The sequence below is a fragment of the Oryzias latipes genome, chromosome 5 (assembly GCF_053564925.1).
Source record: "Oryzias latipes strain Hd-rR chromosome 5, Olatipes_Hd-rR_3.1".
Lineage (NCBI taxonomy): Eukaryota > Metazoa > Chordata > Actinopteri > Beloniformes > Adrianichthyidae > Oryzias > Oryzias latipes.
In genome coordinates, this window is record NC_136241.1 from 8,170,377 (window position 1) to 8,195,383 (window position 25,007).

General features: G+C 40.7%; 1 protein-coding gene across 44 annotated transcripts in view; it reads left to right on the top strand.

Annotated features, from left to right (window-relative positions):
• foxp1b (forkhead box P1b) overlaps positions 1 to 25,007 on the top strand; it is a 206,541-nt gene that overhangs the window by 164,034 nt on the left and 17,500 nt on the right. For 25 of the 44 annotated variants that reach the window (XM_078946975.1, XM_078946970.1, XM_078946995.1 and 22 more), the window contains 5 exons: positions 1,652 to 1,789; positions 1,903 to 1,995; positions 6,094 to 6,244; positions 15,063 to 15,252; positions 21,319 to 21,426. In XM_078946975.1, the coding sequence (XP_078803101.1) occupies positions 1,652 to 1,789; positions 1,903 to 1,995; positions 6,094 to 6,244; positions 15,063 to 15,252; positions 21,319 to 21,426 (680 nt within the window). The remainder of the gene's footprint in view (positions 1 to 1,651; positions 1,790 to 1,902; positions 1,996 to 6,093; positions 6,245 to 15,062; positions 15,253 to 21,318; positions 21,427 to 25,007) is intronic. The other 19 variants (XM_078946976.1, XM_078946972.1, XM_078946979.1 and 16 more) reach the window with 3 other exon arrangements.

A 25,007-nucleotide genomic window follows, 5' to 3' on the forward strand; every position in this document is an offset into this window, starting at 1 on the left:
GTAGTGAGTAAAGGCATTCAGACATTGCCCAGATGAAGGATTTTTGATTAATTATCCTCAAAGTCACTGAGTTTTTTAGATCACTGTTTTCCTTTACGCCTGCCAGGTGGAAAGGCGCACAGAGCGCAGCCTCAATTGCGCAATGCCTAATAAACTGGGTTGATCGCATGTCTTTAGTGTACTCAGCACATGCTAATGATGTTATTCTTTATTAATGTTTTAACATTGTAGACATTTTTAATACATGTCTCCAAGTTCCATATAATATGTATTTTACGTTTGTTGTTTATTTGGTGTTTGTATCTGAAATGAAGCTGCACTGAAAAGACAGAAGGTGATGTCAGCAGGAAAACAGCTTTTTCAGATATGAATACATAAATATTACATCATTTGTTTATGAATGCATAGACGTTTTTTGAGGGTTTTTACTGTTGGTTCTGCACTAAATTAGGAAAACACTAAATATTTTCGGAGTAATCTTAAGTAATTTAGTTATTTGATTTACGTTTATAAAAAAAAAATCACAAAAAGAGATCTTACAACTCAAACCACTCGGATACGTTTCACAAAGACACACACAGAACCTCACACAAACACCCAGGAGTCCAGCACTGATAAAATGACACAAGAGTAAAGAAAATGGATTCATTTGATTGATTTATTTGATCATTCATTCATTTATTTGGTCATTCATTTGCTTCTGTTCTGTTATGCAGCATGTTCATATTTTTAATGTGTATAATTTTGACAGCATTTCTTTTTATGGAGAGAAAAATATTATTTGTCATTTAAGGTTTAAAAGGATTTAATCCTGAATAAAATTCCTGTCTGTTTATATTAGTAGTTATGTTCACCAAAGTTATGTTTTAAAAAGTTTAAAAGTTTGACAAACGCTGATCCTGTGACCATGTGTTCTGGATTTTGGCCCCCAGTGCGATTGAGTGTGACACCCCTGCTGTAAAGGATGGCCATCTTGGTAGTTGTGTAAATAATACACAAAGAAAATGATGGAGAATTTAAGCTTATTCTAAATGTCTAATTTAGTTTGGAATTCAAATAATAATAATAATAATAATATGTCTCAGCCAATAAAGTCTGCAGAAATGTAAATAGTCATTTCTCTCATTTACTTGCTGCATTTTGTCGTTGTGTTTCAGACAAACAAGCACATCCAGCTCCATTTTTGCATTTTTTTAAATAAAACCACTGGAATATTGAATCAGTAAATAGTTCACACCATCTGCATGAGCCACAATAACGTCTTTTCCAGTTTTAATATGGTTTTGTCACTTGTATTCCATTACAATAAAGAACCTGAAGCTTGCTTTGAAGCGGAAAAGCTGAAGTTCTCATCGACTAAATGTCAGTCCTCATTACTGAATGATGTAATAGTCTTCTGTGTGAGTCTTCCCTTCAAATTTTTACAAATCGAGAGCATTCAGTTTTAGTGGTTAATGGAAATGCAGGTTTGAAGATTTGCCTCTGAGTTCAGCCGTCGGGGATCATCCATATTTTCATTTAAATGAAATGCAGTGTGGTATTTACAGGGCTTTTTGAGCATGGTGGGATAAAAAATCATTTCTATAAAATTGTATATTTTGCTAAACTTTATGTTGGTTTGTTTTTGTCTGATTGCTGTTCCCTTCTGTAGATTCCAGTGTCAGTGGCTATGATGACACCTCAAGTGATAACCCCACAGCAAATGCAGCAGATTCTTCAGCAGCAGGTCCTGAGCCCTCAACAGCTCCAGGTTCTCCTCCAGCAGCAGCAGGCCCTCATGTTGCAGCAGGTAGCTCACATCAATCATCACAGGAGGACCGTGCTGTCTGCTTTTTGATTTTAGAAGTGAAGCTTTGCCTGGCACACTCTGACTTGTGTGTTGCCTTTATGTTTCCCCTGCAGCAGCAGCTTCAAGAGTTTTACAAGAAACAGCAGGAACAACTCCACCTCCAGCTTCTACAGCAGCAGCATGCAGGCAGCAAGCACACGAAAGAGGTAGGCGGCCGTGTAGAGCCGGTACCAAAGGTTGGTCGGACAGAGGACGGAGGGCATGTGTGCCGTCTCATTCAGCTCTGCCTGCTTTAGATTCTGGTTAATGTGACACACTTCTAATGAGTGAATCTGGTTTGTTTGATGAGCAGCTGTAACTGACTGATTCTATGCCTGAAATTCGCTCTTCCTTTTGCCCCTTATTCGTGCAGCAGAAACCTGACTTACCCCCCCCCCCCCCCCTTGAGGACACAATGATAGAGAGAGGCAGAAACTCTAAGGATCTCAATCTAAGGGGATTTTCCCAGAACTAGCAAAGGAAAAGAGGCATATGATTGTGATAAAGGAGGGAGCACTAACAGCTTTGTGTTTTCTTCATCATATTTGCTGCTTTCTTTTAGTCTGTACTACAGAAGGGTTTTGTTTGTTTCATGGATGATACTGGCTCTTTGCGGACAAAGCGAATCATTTTTGTAAAGTCGTAAATCTGATGACCATCTGGGAACCTTCATGTTTGCAGAGCGGAGGAAACAGAAAATAAAAGCGTAGCGTTGCAGGCAGACGCGCGCTCACGCTCACACATGCCCGTGCGCTGTCGAAACTTCCAACTTCAAAGTTGCAGCTCCCTAATTAATGAACTGCGGGCTTCAGTTTGGACAAGTTTGTGGTGTGATGCTCCCATAAATCAATGTGACAGCCGAGCTCCGCGGCCTCAGACAGGCCTTGTCACCAATTCACATCTGATGTAAACACTGGAGGACCAAGAAAAGGGGGTGGGGGTGGGGGGCTGATAGGGGAACAAGGACGTGCAATTGATCAGTTGAATGGAGCCTGAGAATAAAAGAAATCTACGTTTGAGGCATATTCTGTATGATCACAGGAAATAGATGCAGCCTCAAGAGGTTCTCCCCCTCTGCCTGTGTTTTCTTTCTCTTCCCATCGCGCTGCTCTTTCACTCGGGTTTCCAGCAGCCATCAAAAGACAGAAAAAAATTATGCAGCGACTCCCCTGTGGCTGCTAGACAATACCCCCCTGTGGTTGCTTTGTGCCTCTTTTATTTTAAAGACATCAAAATTTAGTTTAACTTTATATTTGAAACTTGACAATAAAGGCCTTCCACTTTTTATCTGTCAAGGACTGTATTTTTCCCTCACGCTGCTTCTTGTCAACTTCTTATTTGGACTTTTGGGTCTGGGGCTTGTATTGTGTCTGCATGCTGAGAGGGCACAGGAGATGCTGTCAGCTGATGAGACCTGCAGAGAGAAAAACTTAAAGAGAGTCGGTTCAGTTCATTCACAGCTCTCCGTCTTTCTTTTTTTTTTCCTAAAAAGACTCACAACGTTTATTTAGCATTTTGTCGGAAGACATTGTTCCTCTGGAACCCCCACCCCCAAAGAACAATTATCTTTACCAAAGAACAAAGAACATCTAAAGATGCGATCTGCTTCACAGAGGCTGATAAAAGGAGCCAAGTTGCACAGACATCACTGAATGAATTACTGATCACAGAAGATCCAGAGCTCCTTGTGTCCCGACTGGAAACCTGTCTGCTTGAACAAACTCGCTTATTCCTCCGGTATCACCCACCACTGCCGTCTCCAAAGACCTTTCTCCCACAATAAGAGTGGCCTGCTCGCTGTATTTGACCGATGCCTTTTTAGTCCAGCAGCCAGCTGGGTGTGTGTGTCTGTCTTTGTGTGTGTGTGTGGGGGGGGGTAAGGACAGGAAGGCTGCGAGAGCCGGGGTGGGTGGAGAGAACCTGCTTTATCAGGCTGTTTCAGCGGTTTCAGAGCTGCCAACAAATGATCTGACTGCCGCGGTGCCCCAACCTTTCTGTATGTGTACGCATTCAGTTGTGAGAAATAAACAAACTGGTGTATCCTGTGTTTAGTAAAGGGGTGCGGCACACAGCTTGACAGCCACAACCCTGCTGTTAGTGCTGCCTTCTATCCTCAGCTTGACAACTAACTTTGTTTTCTTATAAACATAAAATGCGATCAGACTATTAAAAGTTTTTTCTGTTACAATCTCTAGTGTCATTGGGACCTCAAAGATAGTAGATCTGTTTCTGCTTGTTATTATTTTGGCTCTCCCCTCGTAGCACTTCTAGTTCTTTGTTTCAAAGTTTTCACTTTTCACAAGTTTCTCAGTATGAATAGACAAAATGATCAGTTCAACAGACATATCTAGAAGTCAGGCAACAACCTCCCCTCAGCTCAGCAGTGAGAACCTGCTGGGCTGGTTATTAAACACTTTAAGTCACATGTAGTTGTTTATGAATGGCTACAGTTCAACATGTGAGGCTCATGTTATCTGTCTTTCACTATGTTTTCTCATTGTTTGTTATGTGCTCCTTAGCGTTTTGTTGTGTTTGTTCAAAAGAGGGAGATGGATGTCTATTTACCTGACATCTTAATCATAACTGTCCTTATGGATGGACATGGGTATGGAAGCGACTCTGTAGCATAATTAAAAATAAAAGTCAAAACCAGAAATGCTTTTTTATTTTCAAAATGAAGCTAAATTTGTTGACTAAAATTAAAATGAAAAAGGAATTCGACAAAATGCTTTTTTATTTTCTCCTTCAACATAGCTTATTCTGTCACTTAATTAAAATGATAATGTAAATAGTATTTGACATTTCATTTACAAAAGGTTCTCTGGTAAATGTGTAGCAAAATTCCTTTAGAAATGTCTAATTTGACAATTAAAATGGATTAACAGAAATGCTTTTTCATTTTCAAAATGTAACTGCATCAAATGACTCAAAATTAAAATTAAAAAGCAATACTTCAAAATGCTTTTTCATTTTCTACTTAGAAACCGCTTATTCTGTGTCATAAGTAAAACAAAAATGCAAAGAGGGGATTGCATTTTCATTTTAACATCCACCCTGCGAAAACTGTCATATATCTCAATTCGAATAAGCATTTCCAGAGGGGAGGCGGGGCGATGACGTCAGTGCTATCTCTGTGTGTCCGGCTGCTAAAAGACACATGCTAGGAGCAGTGTAGCTTTGTGTTAGCGGCAGAGAAGAGGGCTTTGTGATGGTTGTGAACTTCTGATGATTTGTACACAGCTTCTCAGGACTACGAAGCAGCATTTCCACCTTCTGCGGACGCACCGCGGTTCGTCGAACCCCCCGACAAGCTTTTTTTCTTCCGACCGGCAGCTGCTTTTGCATAGCGGACCGCTAAGCCCCGCGACCCTTAGCTCCCGATCGCCGAAAGGGGGATGTGCTGCTACGATCTGCGAAACCATCATATGAATTTGTGTTTCCAGTGGTGTCCAGAACAAAATAAAGGATGTTTTAATTCCTCCATATCTATATCCAAGATGCTCATTGCCCGTTCTGAGTTTTAAGTACCTCCACGGCTCATGTTTGAAGCACACATTAGCCTAATGCTAACCCGTCTTCTTTCGGGTCCTCCTTGCAGCGAAGAAAAAAGCACTGACCGCACGGATTTAAAAGAAAATATGAGCGAGCAGGCCCTTAATAATAATCATAACAGTAATAAAGCAAATTTAGATGATAGTCTCCTGATTTTGCTGTTCTATGACAGTTGGAGCCCCATCAACAGCTATAGCAGATTTCGCCATGCTAAACGTTTGCTGGTTGGACCAAACATCTATCTTCTAAATATGCTTTTATTGTTGTGATTATCCTTACGAATATTTTACAATGTCCACTTACCATCCGCACAAGAATGGTACATTCCATTTTCCCGATGTCCCTTGACACATCCGTAAGAGCCTCAAGGGAAGTGCTAGACACACTTGTGCTCCCTATAAGATGCAGCCTCTTCCCTCAATGACCCTTTATGGGCCAGGACAACCCAAAAACCTGCAGCATTTTAAAAAGCCATAAAGTGGTTCCAGAAAACCTTACACAAAAAATTTTTTTAAAGTTGCAAAATGAAGTCAATCTATTGTGTGCACCATTTATTATCGTTAGTCATCAATATGTTCTTAAAACTTGCTCTTTTATAAGCTGAACTTTTAATTAGATGAAGATTGTACAAAATTCCACTAGACGCCAGCCTTTTTTTTTTTTGCAGACATAATCTATTTACAGCAACATTTTCTGTCTTTGTGTGTCTCCAGCAGCAGGTGTCGGCGCAGCAGCTCGCCTTCCAGCAGCAGCTCCTGCAGGTCCAGCAGGTCCAGCAGCAACACCTGCTCAACCTCCAGAGGCAAGGCCTGCTTACAATCCAGCCAGGACAGACAGGCCTTCCTTTGCACTCGCTCACTCAGGGTCAGTTCTTTCATCACTCTCCAGCATGTTAGCACCATATGAAACATCTCGGACTCGGGACCTCAGGGACCGGCCCTCTGTGGGTGCCCGGAGTCGGGGCTAAACAAGGGGAATCATGGTTTTGATTTTTAATCCAGCTAAAAGCTGGAACAGTCTCCCTGAGGTTGTGAGACAGGCCTCTCCGGTGTTAAGGGTTAAATCTAGACTCAAAACGGAAGGGGGATTATCGGCACCCTTTTTTATTATATTCTCTCTTTCCTTTCTTGTAAAGCAAGATTTAAAATAAATATTTATGTTTTTAATCTTTGCACTTTAATTTATTGTGATTTTAGGTCATTTATCTGTTTTGTACAGTACTTTAAATTGCTTTATGTACGGATTGTGCTATACAAATAAATTTGCTTTGCCTTGCCTAATGGAGTTGTTATAAGCTGTGATAGAACTGTGATAGGGCTGTAAAAGAATCATGATAGAGTTTTGAAAGAGCTGTGATAGAGGTACAATAGAGCTGTAATAAAGCAGTGATAAAACTGTAATAGAGCTGTAATAGAAATGTTATAGAGCTGTAATAGAACTGTGATAGATCTGTAATACACCTAGGATAAAGCTGTAATAAAGCTGGGTTTGGAGCTTTGATAGAGTTGTTATAGAGCTGGGATGGAGCTTGGATGGAGCTGTAAGAGAGCTGGGATAAAGTTGTGATAGAACTGTAAAAAAGCTGTAAAAGATCTGTAATAGAGTTGAGATAGAGCTTCAATATAGCTGTGACAGAGCTGTGATAGAGCTGTGTTAGAGCTTTGATTTAGCTGTTATAGAGCTGGGATGGAGCTTGGATGGAGCTGTAAGAGAGCTGGCATAAAGCTGTGATAGAACTGTAAAAAAGATGTAAATGATCTGTAATAGAGATGAAGCTATAATGAAGCTGAAATATAGCAGTGAAAAAGCTGGGTTAGTGATATGATAGAGCTGGGAAAGAGTTTATGATAGAGTTGTTATAGAGCTGTAATAAAGTTGTTGTAGAGCTGTGATAGAACTGTAATAGAGCTGGGATAAAGCTTTGATGGAGTGGGGATAAAGCTTAGATAGAGTTGTGATAGAGTTTTGATAGAGCTGGGATATAGTTGTGATAGAGCTGGGACAGAGCTGTGATAGAGATGTGATCAAGTTGTGATAGAGCTGAAATAGAGGTATGATAGAGCTGTAATGGAGTTGTTATATATAGTTCTAATAGAGCTGAGATGGAGTGGTGATAAGGCTAGGATAGAGCTGTGATAAAGCTGTTTTAGAGCTGTAACACAGCTGTAATAGAGCTGTTATATAGCTGCTATAAAGCTATTATAGAACTGTGATAGAGCTTTGATAAAAGTGTGGTAGAGATATGATTTAGCTGGAATAGAGCAGTGATATAGCTTTGATAGAGCTGGGCACTGAGGTAAAACAGTGTGGACTTTTTCCAGAAAGCTTTGATAGAATTGTGATAGAATTGTGATTTAGCTGTATTACAGCTGTGATACAGCTGTAATAGAGCTGTGATAGAGCTTTGTTAGAGCTGTGATAGAGGTTTAATAGAGTTGTGATGGGGCTGTATTAGAGCTGTGATGGTGCTGCAATAGAGCTATGATAGAGCTGTAATAGAGTCTCAATAGAGCTGTAATAAAGCTGTGATAGAACTGTGATAGAGCCGTAATAAAATTGTAATAGGGTTGTGATAGAGCTGTGATTGAATTGTGACAGAGCTTTGATAGGGCTGGGATTGAGTTGGGAAAGAGCTATTTAAGAGCTGTGATAGAGCTGTCATTAGAACTGTGATAGAGCTTTGATAGAATTTTGATAGAGTTATGATTTGATAGAGCTGGGCACTGAGGTAAAACGGTGTGGACTTTTTCAAGAGGCGCTGGTCCGTTGATGCAGATAGAGATACTGTACCCACTCTATTAGAATGTTAGCTGCTTCCTAAACAGGACTGTAATTCCAATCAAGAGAACAATTTTCAGGAAAATGACTATTGAATTAGCGATTTGTGTAGTTTTTGTGAAGACTTTCAGTAAAGCATGTACGAGGAAGACCCAGTCTTTGGGTTGAAATTTACACTGCATGTGGTATTCAAATAATGCAGCTTCACTCTGGAAATAACCAAGCTGCATTTAACACAGACGTATGGAATTTTAAAAGTTTAAGCCAAGAAAGAAAGTCCCCAAATACCATTAAGCACTGTTAGTCTTTCAGGAAGGTATTGAAAATGCTTTACAGTACTTTTTAATGGAGACAGCTAATTTTCCTAACTTTTCATTCAGTGAACCAGACTTTAATCCAGTTTCTCTTCAGTTTCTCTTAGCAATAGCTTGTTGGGTTTTCAAAATAATCTAGATCTGTTTCTCTGATTTTCAGTCCAATCTTTGTATTGGATGGAACAAGTTAACCATAAAAGATAGGCCCCTTTAAATTATTCAGGCTAAACAGGACCAAATTATCCGCACTATAAGCCGCACCGTCAATAAATTGCCTATTTTTGTACTTATTTCATGTATAAGCCACACCAAACTGTAAGGTGCATTAAGCAGTACAAAAGAGTCAGAGATATGTTTGTAAGTCAGTCTGACTTTAGTAACTGCGTTCACAGTAACTCTAGAACTTGTTTGTGACACGCTACACGTTAGCCACGTAAGAAGCGTTAGCAATGTACCTCTCTCTAGCTTACAATCTTGTTAGTATCACGGAAAAGGCAGACTGACATTGCTAAAACAAACGTTACTGTGACTATGCTGACTACCAACCTTGTTACTAACGTTTACAAAAACCCAACCAAACACCGCTTTTTGTTAGCCAGGTTTACGTATTTACGATAACACCCAACCTTGTTTGGAACTCTGACATCACTAAGTACAATCATAACTGATCCAGTTATGAGAAGCTCTGTTTATTGAAATTAATGAAGGCTTTTAAATGCACCTCATTGTGTGGAAAATACAGTACACTGGTATTAGTGACCGGTATGTTTTTCCACTTCTACTGTGACTTCTGTTGCACAACACCTGTGTATATTTGCTTCATGAAAGGAAACAGCACATACCTGAAGTATGTAAGAACACACAATTCATGGTATCATCCACTCGCAGCACAAACTTCCGTGAATGAATGACTTTTAAGAGGCATTGATCCCTCAATTAATGGAAGTCTGCAGCTTGTTGTATTTCTACAGTTCCACTCTGGTTCCATCATACTGTAGACTTTTGAAAAATGTCTCAACTCTCATTAGAGGAGATTCACACTTCATCATTTGGCTTGTTGTCTTAAGTCTGTAATAGACATTCAGTACCAGAGCTGTGACCTGAAGGAAAATTACACCTATTGTTCATAAACGTCCACTGCATTCATCATTGTGAAACTGCCTGTTGTTATATAAGGACCAAATACTTATTGTTTGTCCAAGAAGTTTATTTCTTTACTTGTCCTGAAATGTTTTGTGAAGGAGTGGTCCCCTGGTGACAAAGACATCGGAGTCATAAGAGTAAAGAGCATGACATTGACTATTCATTGCCAGCTAGAGCAAACAGTTTTGAAATAACAAGATAAAAAGTGGGAGGGTCTGAAGGGTGCTTAGGTAATCGGCAAACACAAACATCATTTGTACAGTGGTGTTATTGTTCGGGGTGGCTATGAAATTACTTGTTTGCTTGCAGGTGATTGCCATGGTCCCGAGCATGGGGCCTGCTGTTGCTGTGAGAGTGCTCTGCTGATTGGCAGTGTGTCAGATGTCTGGCAAACATTCACACACCCTTGAGCAAAGCATTTTATGAGTGATAAGACCAGGTAATTTTGAGGATTTCACAATAGTTTCAGAACATCCTGTTTATCCTTCATTATCATTAAACACCTTGGAGGCATCCCATCTTTTGAATCGGATGTTTTGACTCTTTGTCATCTGCGTGCATTTCTACCTTTTTGATACAAGTGTCTGCTTTGCCTGGGCTGGGCTGGTAAAGTTGCTGAAATAATGTGTAGAATTTATGGATTGTCAAGTTACCTCATATTTTGTGTTTCTTCCGTCCATATATATCATATATAAAGTGCATGAGCATATTCAATGAGCTGTTCAGTGACAAACAAAAATGTTCCGAACTCAAAAAAGGAAATTCTTCTAGTATTAGCTTTGTTTTTTTTTCTAAGGATTTTGTGCAAAATAATTAAAAGATGCTTCTTAAAGTTAAGGTGAGAACCAATATAAAGCTTTGATTCTTCCTGCACGTAGTGTTATTTAGAGTCAAACCTGTTAACTTTGCTCTCTGAAGCCACTGACAGCTAACTCTGTGTCTCCAACAGCTGTTACAACACTTTGATTAGGACTCCACACTCTATCTGCACATTTTCTGCTTGACTGTTTGAAGTTATTGATGACCTTTCTGCTTTCCACATCACTAAATTTTGTCATGCATCAGCGCTTTTGCCCTATAGTACTCAGATCTAATCTGTAATATTCTGCTAGCAGTTAGCACTGGGCAGGAAGGGGAGAGTTGATCTGCCCTGTTAGAGTGCCACACATGGCCGAGTTCAACTCTGGGGCTGTAAACTGCTATGACTAGATTCACGATTCAAAGGGTTTATTGTCATATATTGCTGTCTGCTCCGAATGCCAAGGTTACAACTGATAATGGTTTTGAAAACACTTTAATTTCATTATTTTTAAAGGTTACTTTAATGCAAGCATCTTTTTGCTCATAGAGAATGAGAGCAACTTTTTCCCCTAAATAGCAGGTTGTTATTATGCTGCGTTCACACCGGCCAGCGCGTTCAGGAGTTCACTATACACTGTTTCATGAACGCGCATTCAGCCAGCAGTGTTCACACCGACATGCAGGGAGGGGGATTCTTTTTCTTTTGTGTATTTACTGTCCTTGTCCTCCACCTACAGTGGGATGAAGCTTGATATGAAATGTGGAAGCGGTGCAAATCTGGTGAATCTTGCTCCAGGCTTTTTTTTTGCAGCTCTGTTCGGATATAAAAATGACTTGGTGTTATAGAATTTCAGCCTGGCAGAAAAAGCACAATTACTCATTTTACCTTCGTGATCATGTTTACATCGACTGACACCTCCGTGTTCTGAAAAGGACGTGATCTACACACAATCAGTGAGCACCTGTTCTGTACGTACAGCCTGACCGGTCTTAAAATTTGCATAGTGATTCGAGAACACCAGTGTTCTGGACGCGGAAGCGTGAAATTCTGGTTGATGTGCGTTCCCTAAAAAATGTCCGCTTAAACACGAGTCGATGCGGACGGTGTGAGCGCAGCTTTGCAGATTCGTTGTTCAGATTAGCCATGTTGTTTTCTTAAGAGTCACACTAGACCTTCTCGTCTGAAACAGATTGTAGTTATTTTGACGCCAAAATGATGAGCATGAGAAAAACATTTAAAAAAGCTTTTAAAAGTCAATGAAACATGTCAGAAATATTTGTTGTCATTTACTGACACAGGACTTGTGTGTCTGGTGGTAAACTCTTATAATATAATATATAGTTTTGTTGTTGACAATGTGCTGGAAAAGACCACTTCATGGTCGTAGAAGTGGACAGACAAGGACCTGTTATGATCTTTATTTTTTTTTTTGGGGGGGGGGGGGGGGGGGGGGGGTTATGATTCTCATGAATTTAGATTTGATTTTAATTTGATTGCACCCACCCTTCACCTGCCTGACCCAAAGTCTGTCTCTTTGACCTGATTAGTGAGTATGCCCTGCTCAGGTCTGCGTTCTCCTTTCCAATTTCCCAGTGTTAGTGTACGTCTAAAATGGTTCCTCACACTTTCACTGTACAACATCAGTTAAGCTGTCTGAAACGGGCCAGTGGGACAGAGACAAGACAAATTTGTGTGTTATGTGAAAGCAAAAGAATGTGTGTAGGCAGGAAGCGCTACCAGAACAGCGGTGCATCTGGGAGAGGGGTGGCCTGTCAGTGATTGATACACTCAGCAGTGGGCCGCTGGTAATAGTTCCTGGAGCTTTCGGACAGGACATATTTCAGGCCTAAGGGGCGCACGTGAGCGAGTCGGTGATTACGGAAACATAAACAGGGGTGCAGTAGAGGTCCTGGTCTGGTGGAACAATAAACTAATAGCAATGTCACTGTCCTCCCATGGCACCGGCACTGTGTGTGAAAAGTAACAGCGTGGTTTAAAAATCTTGGAGCTCTGAGGGCCATTTTTTACTTGAAAGATGATGGCCTGCAACTGATGTCATTATGAACCTTAAATCAACTCTCTGCTTACTTGAACATGGTCACCTGGGAACCTGGGGACAAGGACGGAAAAAGGTTGAAGAGTTCGGCCTGTCTGTGTGCCAGAGCTACCTGCAGAGGTAAAATTGAGTTGGGAGGCTGGTGATCAATCAAGTGTCCCAACAACATACATTTTTTAAAGTGCTTGTCTGTATTTCCCAGTTGTAATGAGTTGAATAGTTGTCTTGAAAAATGGGAAGAGGAAGGATAAACCAATCTGGCATGTAAAGAAATTCCAAACAGAGTGCCCAAGAAAAAGGATCAGTGTCATCATGCCCCAGAGTAATTAGATGGAGAGAATCTCAATGGATTTTGCTGAAAGACAAAATAAAAAGCCAGCTAGACATTTGTGTAATCACATTTTATTGTCATTTATGAGGAATCATGAGGCATGGATGCAGTGGGGTTTACACAGGTTGGGGTTACGAGAGAGCACAGCGAGGAAAGGTGTGAGAACAAAGAGCCATAAACTCTCAGGGAACATCCAGAGAGGGACACTTGGTTGGTCTCACTCCGTTAGCCCTCTCATCAAACCAGAGAATGTGCACCATTGTTTCATCTCGGCAAACAGTAGGGTTGGGGTCACCAGGACTGCTGGGTAATTGAGCCATGCAGGCTGTCCTGTCAAGCATACAAGCTAAAAATAGCACTGACAAAAAATATCTCCCACTGTCACTTGGCACAAGGTGAGGGTGGGGGGGGGGGGGGGGGGGGTAGTTCCCACTGTCAGAGCTCAGGACTCACATCTGCAATGACCTTCTTTTCTAAACCTCCTAAAGCCACTTTTTTAAACTTTTACCAGCTTTGGGTGCAGTGTCTGTCTGTCTGCCTGTCTGCCATCAAAACAAGACAGAGTCCTTTATTCAGAACATGCAGAAGCACAGACCTACGGATTAGGAATGTTTAGCTTGTAATAAATGTTTAATTCAATTAGGGCTCATCAGGAGAACAGGCATGGATCTCGTGCAGTAGAGCTTCTGTGATGAAATATTGGAATGAGGAAAGACGCTCCTTGGAACGTGAAAAGGTTATTGATTTGTCCTGCAATCATTTCCTGCTCTTTGATATGCAAACGATCTACTGTGAAATTATAGCAATCCTATCAGACTCATTTCACAGTCCTCAGCCTCAGCGTCTCTCTGGAGTCCTCTGCCTCATTAGGCCAATGTTCTCCATTATCAGCATAATTAAAACCCTTAGTAGCTTATCATATAAAAAATATTTGCTGATCAAATTGTGATCTTCCCCCTTCCACTTATTTTTCACAACAGGAATAAATTAAGATGAAGCATTTTGCAGACAATATATTACAATTTTGTGCTTGAAATGAGCACTTCTAGTGTTAGTGAAGCTGAAGATGAGGAACCAGGCATGGATCCACATAATATATACTTGTTCTCATTTATGTCACATTACAGGACACAATAGATCTGCAATTCTGCAAGAGCTGTGTAGTTTTTATCCTGAGGCAACACTTTACAGTCAGAACTGCTGTCCTTCATTCAGGAAAAACCTTCTGTCTTTATGGAACTGTGGGGCCTTTCCATGTGGGGCCAGTGACTCAGGATTCTGAAATGAGTAAAAAACAAAGCCTTTTCCTACCAGATGAAGTTCAGACCAATCTGGCTGTCTGCACATATTTACAAGTTCAGAGCTGCATGAATATTGTTCACTTCCAGCGCCTTCCAGGAAAAGGTGCATAATTTGGCAAGAAATATGGGCGTGGTCGAGGAGCATGTGATTGGGGCTTGCGTCTTCTTGTGGTTTGATTAGTGAATTTTAGTTTATCTCTGTCAGACAGCCACTTGCATCATCGGGGTCTTCATTTATCATGACAAAACAGTGCCCTCCAAATCTGAAGGTCTGTTCGGCTCCAATTATTACTATGCTTTTCTGGTGGAAAATTCTGACTGAGAGATATACTGCTAAAAAAAAGCAGGAATTGAACAAAGTTGTGTGTTAAGGGTGCCTTTAGCATGATCTCTGTAACCTGAGGCCTCCGGGATTTTTGTATTTTCAAAGCGCTGTGAGATGTGCGGTGGGCTTGACTCGTTAAATGAGGTTTAAGTCGTCTACGTCAGTTGAAGGCGGTGCAAAGCTTTAAGGCTTTTGCACATTAATGTGCTTTCAAGAATAATCCCCCGGGGGTCGGATTCTCATGGAGGGAGGCGGGATGCCTTCTAATGCTGCTATTTCAAACTTTTATTTATTTTTGTTCTTCACATCTATGCTGTGTAAAAAGAACTGCATTGATTTTTTCCAATTTCATGCCTTCTTCATATGTTCATTATTTACCCTGAGCGTAACATTTCCATGAATGCCAAGTGTTTGTATTTACAAAAAGGCTTTGGTTCACAGCAGAAAAATGGCGAGCGGTGGTCAAGGGCGATAGGGGAACTGCTGTTGAGAGCTCTGTGCATTAGCCTGTAGTTGAAAATGTGCTCATTAATACTTGACTTTGTTTAGAGATGCTTTGATTTAATTAGGCAACAAAAGAGAGAGTTGCATTAGCTGTTAATTGATGTAATTATCTGATTTGTTTGTCTCAGGCGTGTTTCCAGCAGAGCTGCAGCAGCTGTGGAAGGAGGTGACAAGTGCTCACGTGAAGGAGGAGCACAACAATAACAGCACCAACGGCCACCGGGGTCTTGACCTGTCCTCCCCAGTGCCACCAAAAAACCCACTCCTCAACCAGCACGTCTCCACCAATGGGCAGTATGCGAGTCACAAGAGAGAAGGGTGAGTTGTCCCATTTTGTTAGTATCTGTTAATAAACGTCTGCACATATTTGACGTTTTTCCATTTAACTCATTTGTTTTTATAAAAACACCACAGGGACTTGAAGGAATTAGCACATTCCTCAAAAGGCATTGATGCAAGATTTCTCAAAATGTCACTAGATATTTCCACAGGAGTGAGTTTAGCAGTGCTTTCACAAATAAAGTAAACTCGTCTTTCCATCTATCCTTCAGTCAGGTTCAAGGGGTTTCTGTAGCCCATTGCTGCTACTTTTGGGTAAACGTGGTGTCCCCCGGGACAGATTACAAATCCAACCTAAAACACACTCATACCTAAGGGGCAATGAAGAATCCCATTTTTGGACCAAAGTGCTAAGAGAAAACCCAGACATGCACAAGGAGAGCATGCACACAGGAAAAAAAGGACGCTGCTAGGATTTGCACCAGAGCCTTCTTGCTGGGTTAGGGTTAGGGGGTTGGGAGGGGAGAGTGCTAACCACTACACCACTGTGTAGCCCAGAAAACTGCTTAAATACCACAAATTTCTTCCCATTGTGACATGGTTATTTGGTTTAGGAAGGGAAAAAAACCTGATCAATATAGAACATTGGTTCACTTTATTTTCTTATGTAACCACGCATTTGAAAGTTTAACACAGAGTAATGGAAAAGGGCAAATAATTTGTAGTGTTTAGCTTGTCTGTAAGGAAGATAGAAAGATTGCATCTTACACACGTGCTTGTTTTCTTGCACAGCTTGGTGGATGAAACCTGCAGGCGGCATAAGGTTACTGCATAACATCTGACTTGTGATTAGGTCATTAAAACCCATGTGTTGGCGTGAAAGCATAAATTTACTCAATTGAATGGCACTGAAAGTCACAGTGACAAAAATATGTTTATCATGGCAATCTGTGTCCTCTGAGGACAGAGAGGCTGGTGGAGGGGAGGGACCACGCAAGTGTAGTGCAAAGATTTCCTCTGATTTTTTGAGTCTAATATAGATGAATGGCTTATTTTTCAAAAAATTTGTACATGCTTTTATAAAGGTAATCCAAACCATTAGGAACAGTGCTCCCTCGCTATAGTCAGTTCACCTTTTATGGGGTCGATTTTTGCGGTGGAATTTCGCATGCTTTTTTTTGTTTTTACACAGCGCTTTGCGTTCTGAGTCGTCATTGGCTGTTGACGTTGTCAATCAATCTCCTTTGTGCCATGTCTCCTGTACAGAAGAGTTTGCTACTTTGAGACAAGTCTTTGATCAGGATCAGATCTTTGTAAACAAGAATGAATGTCAAAACTAATCACATTTTAGTTTCCTAAAGTTCAGTCCACTGTTGTTCTTCCACATCCAAAGAATCCAAAGGGAACATTATTAGAACATTCTAGCACACTTTATGGTCACATGTCATTGATTCAATTCAAAGTGTTTCCACACATTGGACTGGAATGACGGACTGATGATGGACTGACAGCTGCATTACATGTATATTTTAAGCTGTGATGTACTTGGTCGTTTTTACATTATTGTCAAATAAACCTACTGTACCTCAATCAAAATGGTATCTTCCAATATTGATTATTGATTTATCTAATTTGGAAATGTTTTTAAATGGTTTAGGTCGATTCAATTTAAATAACAATTTGCCTCAGACAGATTGATCTGGTTGAATCGTAGGAATAAAAATTGATTCATTGATCAATCGTCACAGCTCTACTTTTAAGACTTAAAACTGAGCAAAAATAAGGACAAAACATTCTGCATTTAAAGCTGAATGATGATAATTTACACTGTCCAGTAATCCTGTCTCGTGTTCATTTTGGAGTTCCTAAATTGCACCAACATCAAGAGCGTGAGCCATGTCTTTTCATGATGTAGACTCAATGCTAATCAGACACCACTGTTGGACAAAAATAATTATGAAGTATGTGAAATCTAAGTAAGACTCAGAGAAAAAGTCTGTGTTATAATCCAGGGATTTGAATAATCAGGTTAAAGATAATAGGCTGGACCTAGCCTGTGTGTAAATAAAGACCCCCCCCCTCTTTCTCTCACCACCACCACATCCCCCCTTAATGAACTTTTAATTGATGCAGTCTTGCAAGTCCTTTTGTCATGCAACAGAAACAAGCTTGTGCTGATCGGCCTGTTTTCCCGACCAGCTTCAGATTGGTTTACACCAGGCCCTAAGTAGCGTGTAGTTAGTTTCATGTGTCATATAAAATCTGCCCAGGCACAACGACGCCTGCAACTAAAACCTTAAGTGCATCCACAGGAATCACTCTTCGGCTTTGCACTTCCGTCTTAAGGAAGGAGAAGAAATTTAATCACTGCACTTGACACATCAAAGATGAGGCCGTGTTCTTGCTTTTAGTTTGCTTAAAAAACACTCGGCACGGCAGACTGGGATTTCTGTTTGTCAGTATAACATTCCTAATCTGACCACTTACGAGTCAGTCAATCTGTCAGACGAGGTCGTTTCTTCACTGATAACAAAGTGATTCAAAGCTGGAGACATTATTCAGGTCATCGTTTGACAGAGATTTGGCTGTTTATAATGCAGTAATCCAGTGTTGGAAACTTTACTTTAAAGAAGTAATTATTTATAGTTACTCACTACTTAAGTACTTCAGTAGTAGCTAAATTACTCTTAAATAAAAGTAACCAGTTACTAAAAAAAGCTTCTATTTGTCACTAGAAATTGTAGCGTGTTTCTAATCAGTTGAAATGATTAAAATAAACATGCACTTGTATTTAACCTTCAATACTCTTTACATTTCAGCATACAGCAAAAGGTTGAACCTGCATTTCAAGTATTTTCTTTTTCACAAAAGTAATCAGTTATAGATTATAAAGTGGTTTTAATTTTATTAGTAACAAAGTGAACATGTAATACCACATAGAGCATTTAACTCTTTAATCCAAATTCAATCATTTAAATTTGCAATCTCAGAGAACTGGTTTATATCATCACTAACGTACTTCAAAGGTAAACAGTTAAACTGAACTGTGTTTGCAGTAACTGTAGATAATTTAACACATTAAACTCAGATCTTAAGATAACAGTCTGGAAGTAGAGCTTACATCATCACTTGCAAAATGCACAATCCAGACTCCCTATCTCTCCAGCTTCTTCCATTCTTCCATCTGCTTGGTGTGTGTTTGTGTGTGTGTGTGGGGGGGTAATGGTGTGGCTACCATGAGACATGACACTGTCCAAGCCAATCATGACGGCTTACCTTGTTGTCACCATGCCTTGTTTGCCGTTCTGACAGAAAGTGGTCTGCACAGTTTCTTAAAATAATTCATAGAAATGCACACAGTTTAGCATTCAGTAACAATAACGGTGCTGTAATGAAGAAAACAGTAATTAGTGAGATTAGCACAACACACAAAAATGTAAGATTAGAGTCAATGTTAGGTTAAGACCCACTCCAATGCAAATGGTGTTTTTGGTGTTTCTAACATGTTCTTGTGGCATTTTTCAGAAAATGGAGGACTAAAGATTATAACTAAGATTAAAATACATTTCTGAGGATTTCTTTATTCAAATTGTGGGGAATCCCACAACAGATGCCGGGCTGAAGTCTGCCTGCTCTGACCCATTCTGATGCATTCACCTTGAGACAAATAGATCTATGAATGTCTATGTTTTCCTCGTCTGAGCTGGAATCTGGAAGCTGGAATCTAAACTGTACGGCTGGATAGTGCTGATATTGCTCTCCCTGTTTGTTGCGGCGCTAATGTTAGCTTGGGGTTATAAAGGGGCTGTAAGCTAGCAGGATAGCGTATAAACAGAGGAAAGATGGAAAACGAGCACTGGCTTACTTTATGTCAATAGTCCCGCCCACAACTCAGAGGGGAATTTCTAATGAACTTGTGCCACTCTGCAGAAACTATGTCCAGGAAAACGACACAGGTTTTTGATTTTGGCTAAAAACTGGATTATTATCATTAAAAGCCCACTAGGAACGCTTTTAAAATAGCTTAAAAAACAATTGGATGTACCTGATCTAGATTCCAGGCAAACTCCCTGTTCAAAACTCCTTCAGTTTAGCAAAGCAGAGCAAATCATCACCATGGACTTGGGTATTTTATGATGTATCTCCACATGTTTTCACAAGAGCATCCAGTTTATTCATTAATTTTGAGGAATGCATGAATTTCCTCCGTCGAGCCTCTCTATAACACCTCAATGTAAATCAGCAAGAAATCAGCCGTCTGCCAGCTTCAAGTCTGTTTTGTGTTGAACGCAGTGCAAAATCTGCAGGGTTCAAACCCACTCTGTCTAGGTGTGAATGCATCTCAAAGTGAGGAAGCTTTTAATGTGTTTTCATGTATGCTACTTTATCCTTACCATTCTTCCTCTGGGCATCTTGACACTTAAACCATCCTGACTTGTTTGTTTGTTTGTTTGTTTGTTTGTTTGTTTGTTTGTTTGTTTGTTTGTTTGTTTGTTTGTTTGTTTGTTTATGTGGCTGGAAAAAACCCTTATTGAGCACCACATTTAGAACATTCTGTCACTTACCATGAAAGAAGGACTCTTCCCTTTAGCAACCTTTCATAGTGCTCATTGGTTTCCAGCACACTATGCATTTAAAATCTTATGAATACAGAATTAATGAGCATGCTGCCCTAAACAGGAACAAAATACAATTACTTTATATGGAAGACCAGCTTTACCTTTGCCAATCCATAGATTTCTTTGTTCAAACTCAATAGAATTAGTAAGCAGCCTTCTATTTGTTAGCTTTATCAAAACAGAGGTCTTAATATGAATGCATAATTCATCATTGAATTTCAAAGGTCTGTTCTAGGAAAAAGGTAGGGAAAAGAGGCTGCTTAGCACATTTATGAATGCTTGACTGCCTCCCAATTGCTATGCAATAATCACATTATGAACCATGTAAACTCTTAAGAAAGCAATGATAACAGAGAAAGCTGGGAAGGCCAACGACAGCCGTTCTAACATTATGATGAGATGGAATCTCAACACAAGCTGCATATTTCTCCATATGTTTCTTTTTATTTCATCTGATTTTTAATGTTTTCTTCTCAATTTTCATTGCATAATTGACTAGAAAATAGAAGCTGCTCTTTTTACTAATCACTGAAGTTTTTTTTAAAGTGAGCTCCTCAAGTAGCCGGGCCTGCTGATGCATAAGCTCCACTGAACGTATACACACTGATGGGATTTGAGGAGTTGTGTTTGTCCTCTTGTGGCAAACATGGCAGTTTGTGGTGCAGTGAATCTGTTCCTCAAGAGCAAGCTCAGACGACAGGAGATCGTACAGCATTGTATGTACAAGACACCAGATGCACAGGTGCTGGCAATATAGGCCAGTCCCCCAGGCTCCTGTATCAGAAAGTTGTGTGTCCTCTATAGTGCTCGTGTCCATATGGCTTCCTTTCTCGCTTTTTCGCAGACATTCCCTCCAAACACAGCTTTGGTTTCGCTGTGGCCCTAATGCTCTTCCCAAACAGAGCTGCTGTTAAGTTTGTTTTTTCAGGAATGTTCTGGCTCTCTGGATTTTGCCGAAGCACACACTCCCATTGGATGCCTTCCAGTCGGTCCCTAGTGACACAAAGTGGTCAGGCGACAAACTGAAATGAAGTGGGGTTGTTTATAGTTAATGCACAGTGGGAATATAGGGGGTCCATGCTGGGTTTGAGATTTCTCCAGGTATGCTGTGGGACATGACACAGCAGGAACACAAGCAAAGCAGTAACTCTGTGAGCCCCCAAGCCTTCATGATCAAAGTAAATTGCTGCATGGCTCAGTGATACAAAATAATTACATATTGATTTGATAGTTCCTCTACCGCAACCCTAAGAAACTGGGAAAGCAAAGATCACTGAAGTACACAAATGTTGTTGAAGACCAAGGTTCCCAAATCTGTTGGAAGTCAATATTCTTGCATGAGAAAACAAGACAGGAAGCACAGAGAGGCTTCAGCCGTACACCAAACATTCCCATCTATAAGAGTCAATGTCTTGTGGTACGGCTTTTGTGAAAGGGAAAGGCTTTCAGTTGTTCACTCGTTTTTTTCTCTCAACAAACTTTTCAGATCAGCGCAGGAAGAGTGTTCTCCCAGCAGCCACCCCCTCTATGGCCATGGGGTCTGCAAATGGCCTGGATGTGAGGAGGTGTTTGACGATTTCCAGTCATTCATCAAGTAAGTCCTAAATAGAGCCACATTTCTGTGCTGGTTGTTGGTCCTCTTTTGGGTCAGTTACACCCTGCAACAAAGAAACACTGCTGGTTATTATTCCTGAGTCGGGCCAACTCTCTCTCTGCTGTGGGGGTCTCCCTCTGGAAACTGCTCAGGTTTTTACCTCCTGAGTAGGGATGGTGCGTGATTTGAACTATAATAAACACAATCATCTTTGCTAATAATTTACTTTTTCTGGGAGTCCTGTGTTCAAACTTCAAGCGCCTCTGGGAACATGAACGCGCACCCCCAACACACTTGTGCGCGGTCTCACGCGGCACGCGCTCCTTCCTTTTACTCGCGTAGCCCGCTGACACACATACACACACTCATTCTACAACACCTATATAGTTAGTTCAGTTAGTTAGCAGTTAGTTGCAACTGTTATTTTTTAATAAAGAATACTGCGTTGTAATTATGAATTGTATACATTTTATTTGTGACACGGCCGCCAGGGGATTTTGTGTTGGGGGGGGGGGGGGGGGGGTTAACTGCGACGCCACGACTCCTGCTGCTTCATCAGCGCGGTGATCAAAAATCCCACACCGTCACAGCTCTAGTTTATATGTTGTGGGCCACAAAAAAAATGCGACTTCTCTAGTACCGATAGCAGAACCGTTGAGGTCAGATCTCACCGATTCTGAAGAATGTTGCCCCAGGGCTCGTTCAATACCGGGGCTCGGTACCTATCCCTAGTCCTGAGATGGTTATAGTTCTCGTGGTAATAGAGGTCATTTTTTGTTCATCTTCACTCACCCAAATATGTGTGCTGTTGTGGCCGGACAGGGCATGTTCCTGCCTCTTTTGTCTCCAGTTTTTCTTGTTGACAGATTTTTTTTGGCAGAGCTTTTGTGTTTTGCTCACAAAATAGACCTGTCCTGTTTTGATGTTTGTTTACTCCGTATTCTGCCACATCAATCAGCCAAGCTGCCAGGATACGGGACTAAAAGCGTCTTCGATGAGCATCTCTGTGTAATGTACAGACTGCTTGGACATGACCATTGTTTTTTACTCTGTTTGCCCACTATAGTCAAAGCCCAGGTTTACTAATCAACTGTGTGTGCAGTGCACTGTGGGTAATCCATCACATAAAAGTGCCATGGTTACAGATAGGATGAAGAGATCTTTGTTGTGGCAGTAGATCAATGGCTCACTGTCAAGCCAGATTAGTTGCCTTCTAAACAAGATATGACACGATTCCATTATCCTAAAACCCGTGTGAAGTCCAGGTTTTAATAAGACAGGCTGGAAGAGGGTTCCACCTCACGAGCAGAGAAAACTTCTCACTCAGATATTTTTCCTGGTCACATGTTTGCCAGCAGGATTTTTTTTTAAATGAAACTTCTGTTTTTCTGTTTTAAGAAAAGCTAATTTTACTATAGTTATTAGGAAACATTAATAAAGGACAACGTCTTTCCGCTAATAGAAAAGCTAATTCAGAAAAAGGTGTGGCCTTTTCAATCTGTCACTGTGTATTCTGCTCTGATGCTGCCTCAGCCTTTGTTTATGGAACCGAGGAGAATTCTAGAGAGTGTACCGAGTGCAGCTCTGCCTTACAACCCTCTAAGTGCTCTTAGCTGTGTTTTTACAAGTGTTTTTATCGTGGCAACATCTTGTTTACCTTAGTTGTCTCTTCCAACTGCTTGGAACATGTTAAGAAAACAATTGGGGAGAGCCCTCACAATGGTGTCTTTAACAGCAGGCGGGAGAGAGAGCAGCTCACCGAGGTGTTAACTCTCAAATGCTTAAGAGCTTCCACATGAAACCCTGAGCCTCCAAAAACAATCACAAGTAAAAGCAGGCATACACCCCACACCGTACCGCCCCGTGGTAAGTCTTCTGAGGATGAAAGTGTAAATCAACAGAGGTGTGTGTCCGCAGAACACAGTGTTCTGTGTGCAGGAAAGACAGTGAGGTGAGGAGGGCTGTAATGTCAAACAGATTTCTGCTTCCCATGCCAACAGCAACAACTCCAACTGAACTGAAATGTTATTTTAAACCCGGTGTATTTATTTTATCTTTCAAAGAAAACACGACACACCTACACGCACTTTTCTCAACAAATACAAGACACCAAATCCCTGTTCCTGTTTTCAGGTTCAGCGCACAGCAGGGAGGGGTTGGGTCATACAGGGCTTGTTGTGAGGGTCAGCAGCTTGCTCTTCTGTGTCCAGTCAGGGGTCAGGTCCAGGGAAACACAGCAGTGCCCTCTAGTGCTGCACTGTCAAGCACGACGGCCTGTCACAGCATTCATCTGTGCAGCCACGTAACATCATAGCACTAGGCCAAACACAAGTTATGCAATTATATTTCAAATACTCAGAAAAATCAAATCTGGGCTGAAAATGTCTGCATTTCAAATGTACTATAAAATGTTCCTGTTCCTTTGGCTTCAAATAATTGGAATGTAAAGGAAGACAATCCCGGATGAGCAAAAAGCAGGCTTTGAGAATATCTGTTTATTTACATCAGAGTCTGTCATCCTGCCACTGAGCTTCTAAAAGGGGCTTCATCTGAAGTCCAGAGAGTGACACATGCCGGCGCCTTACTGTCGCTCTTAATGGCAGCTCCGGCATCCTCTGCTCCCGTGTCCACACACTCCTCTCAGCGCTGCATTAGAGCTATTTGAATATTTCATTTCCTATTAATTATGCGCTGTGACTCTCCGTGTCATTATAAGGAAGAAAGTGAAATGTAACAAAGGATGAAAAAGGAGCAGGGCATTTGTCTTCTACAAACAGTGACATTGCCAAGCTGCTCACGTAGACCCTTCAGTGAAAATGCAGTCGGTACTAGTTAGATTGGAGTTGAAGCATCTCAACCTGTTCTGTTTTCATTTGGAATCTAGTGAGGTGATTTGAGATGTTTACTGGTTTCATCTTCCACCCACAAAATTAACTGAGCTTTCATTTGATTCAAGCAAAAGCTTCAAATGTGGAAAATCCTCATTTTAGAAAATGAGTTATCCATCCCCAGTAGGGAGACCTGTAAACAGAAGACTACATTTCTTTTAAAGACATAAGTGGTTCACCTTCAGGCTGAAGAATAAAAAACTTCAGTTTTTAAGTGAAGACCTGTCCATTTTGGTATACATGTGCTGCTTAATGCATAACGCTGTTGTGTGAACATAAAGGACTTTTTGGTTTCTGACTGTTGGCCTGTTGTGTAGGAAAAAGAGTGTGAGAAGGCAGACGCACAACCTGCACACAGACACGTCTGGTGACAGTGACCTACATGGTCACCACAGATGTGATATAATTTATGATATATTTAATATATTGGATCCATTAGCGAGCATAATGAAGTACTGAAATGGAAGGGTATTTGTGAAATCAGTTCAAGCGTCTTGCTCAGATTATGATTAAATGATTAATGAAATGCCCCTGCATAAGCATTTTCAAACAGTAATTCATGCAGCAGCTGATAAAATTCCTCCAATCATATTTCCTTCACTCATGAACCTTATCTCCATTATTTTATATAAATCATAGAAAAGAAACTGTCTTCTCTTTAGTGAGCTACTTATTTAGATTAGTTATGGAATG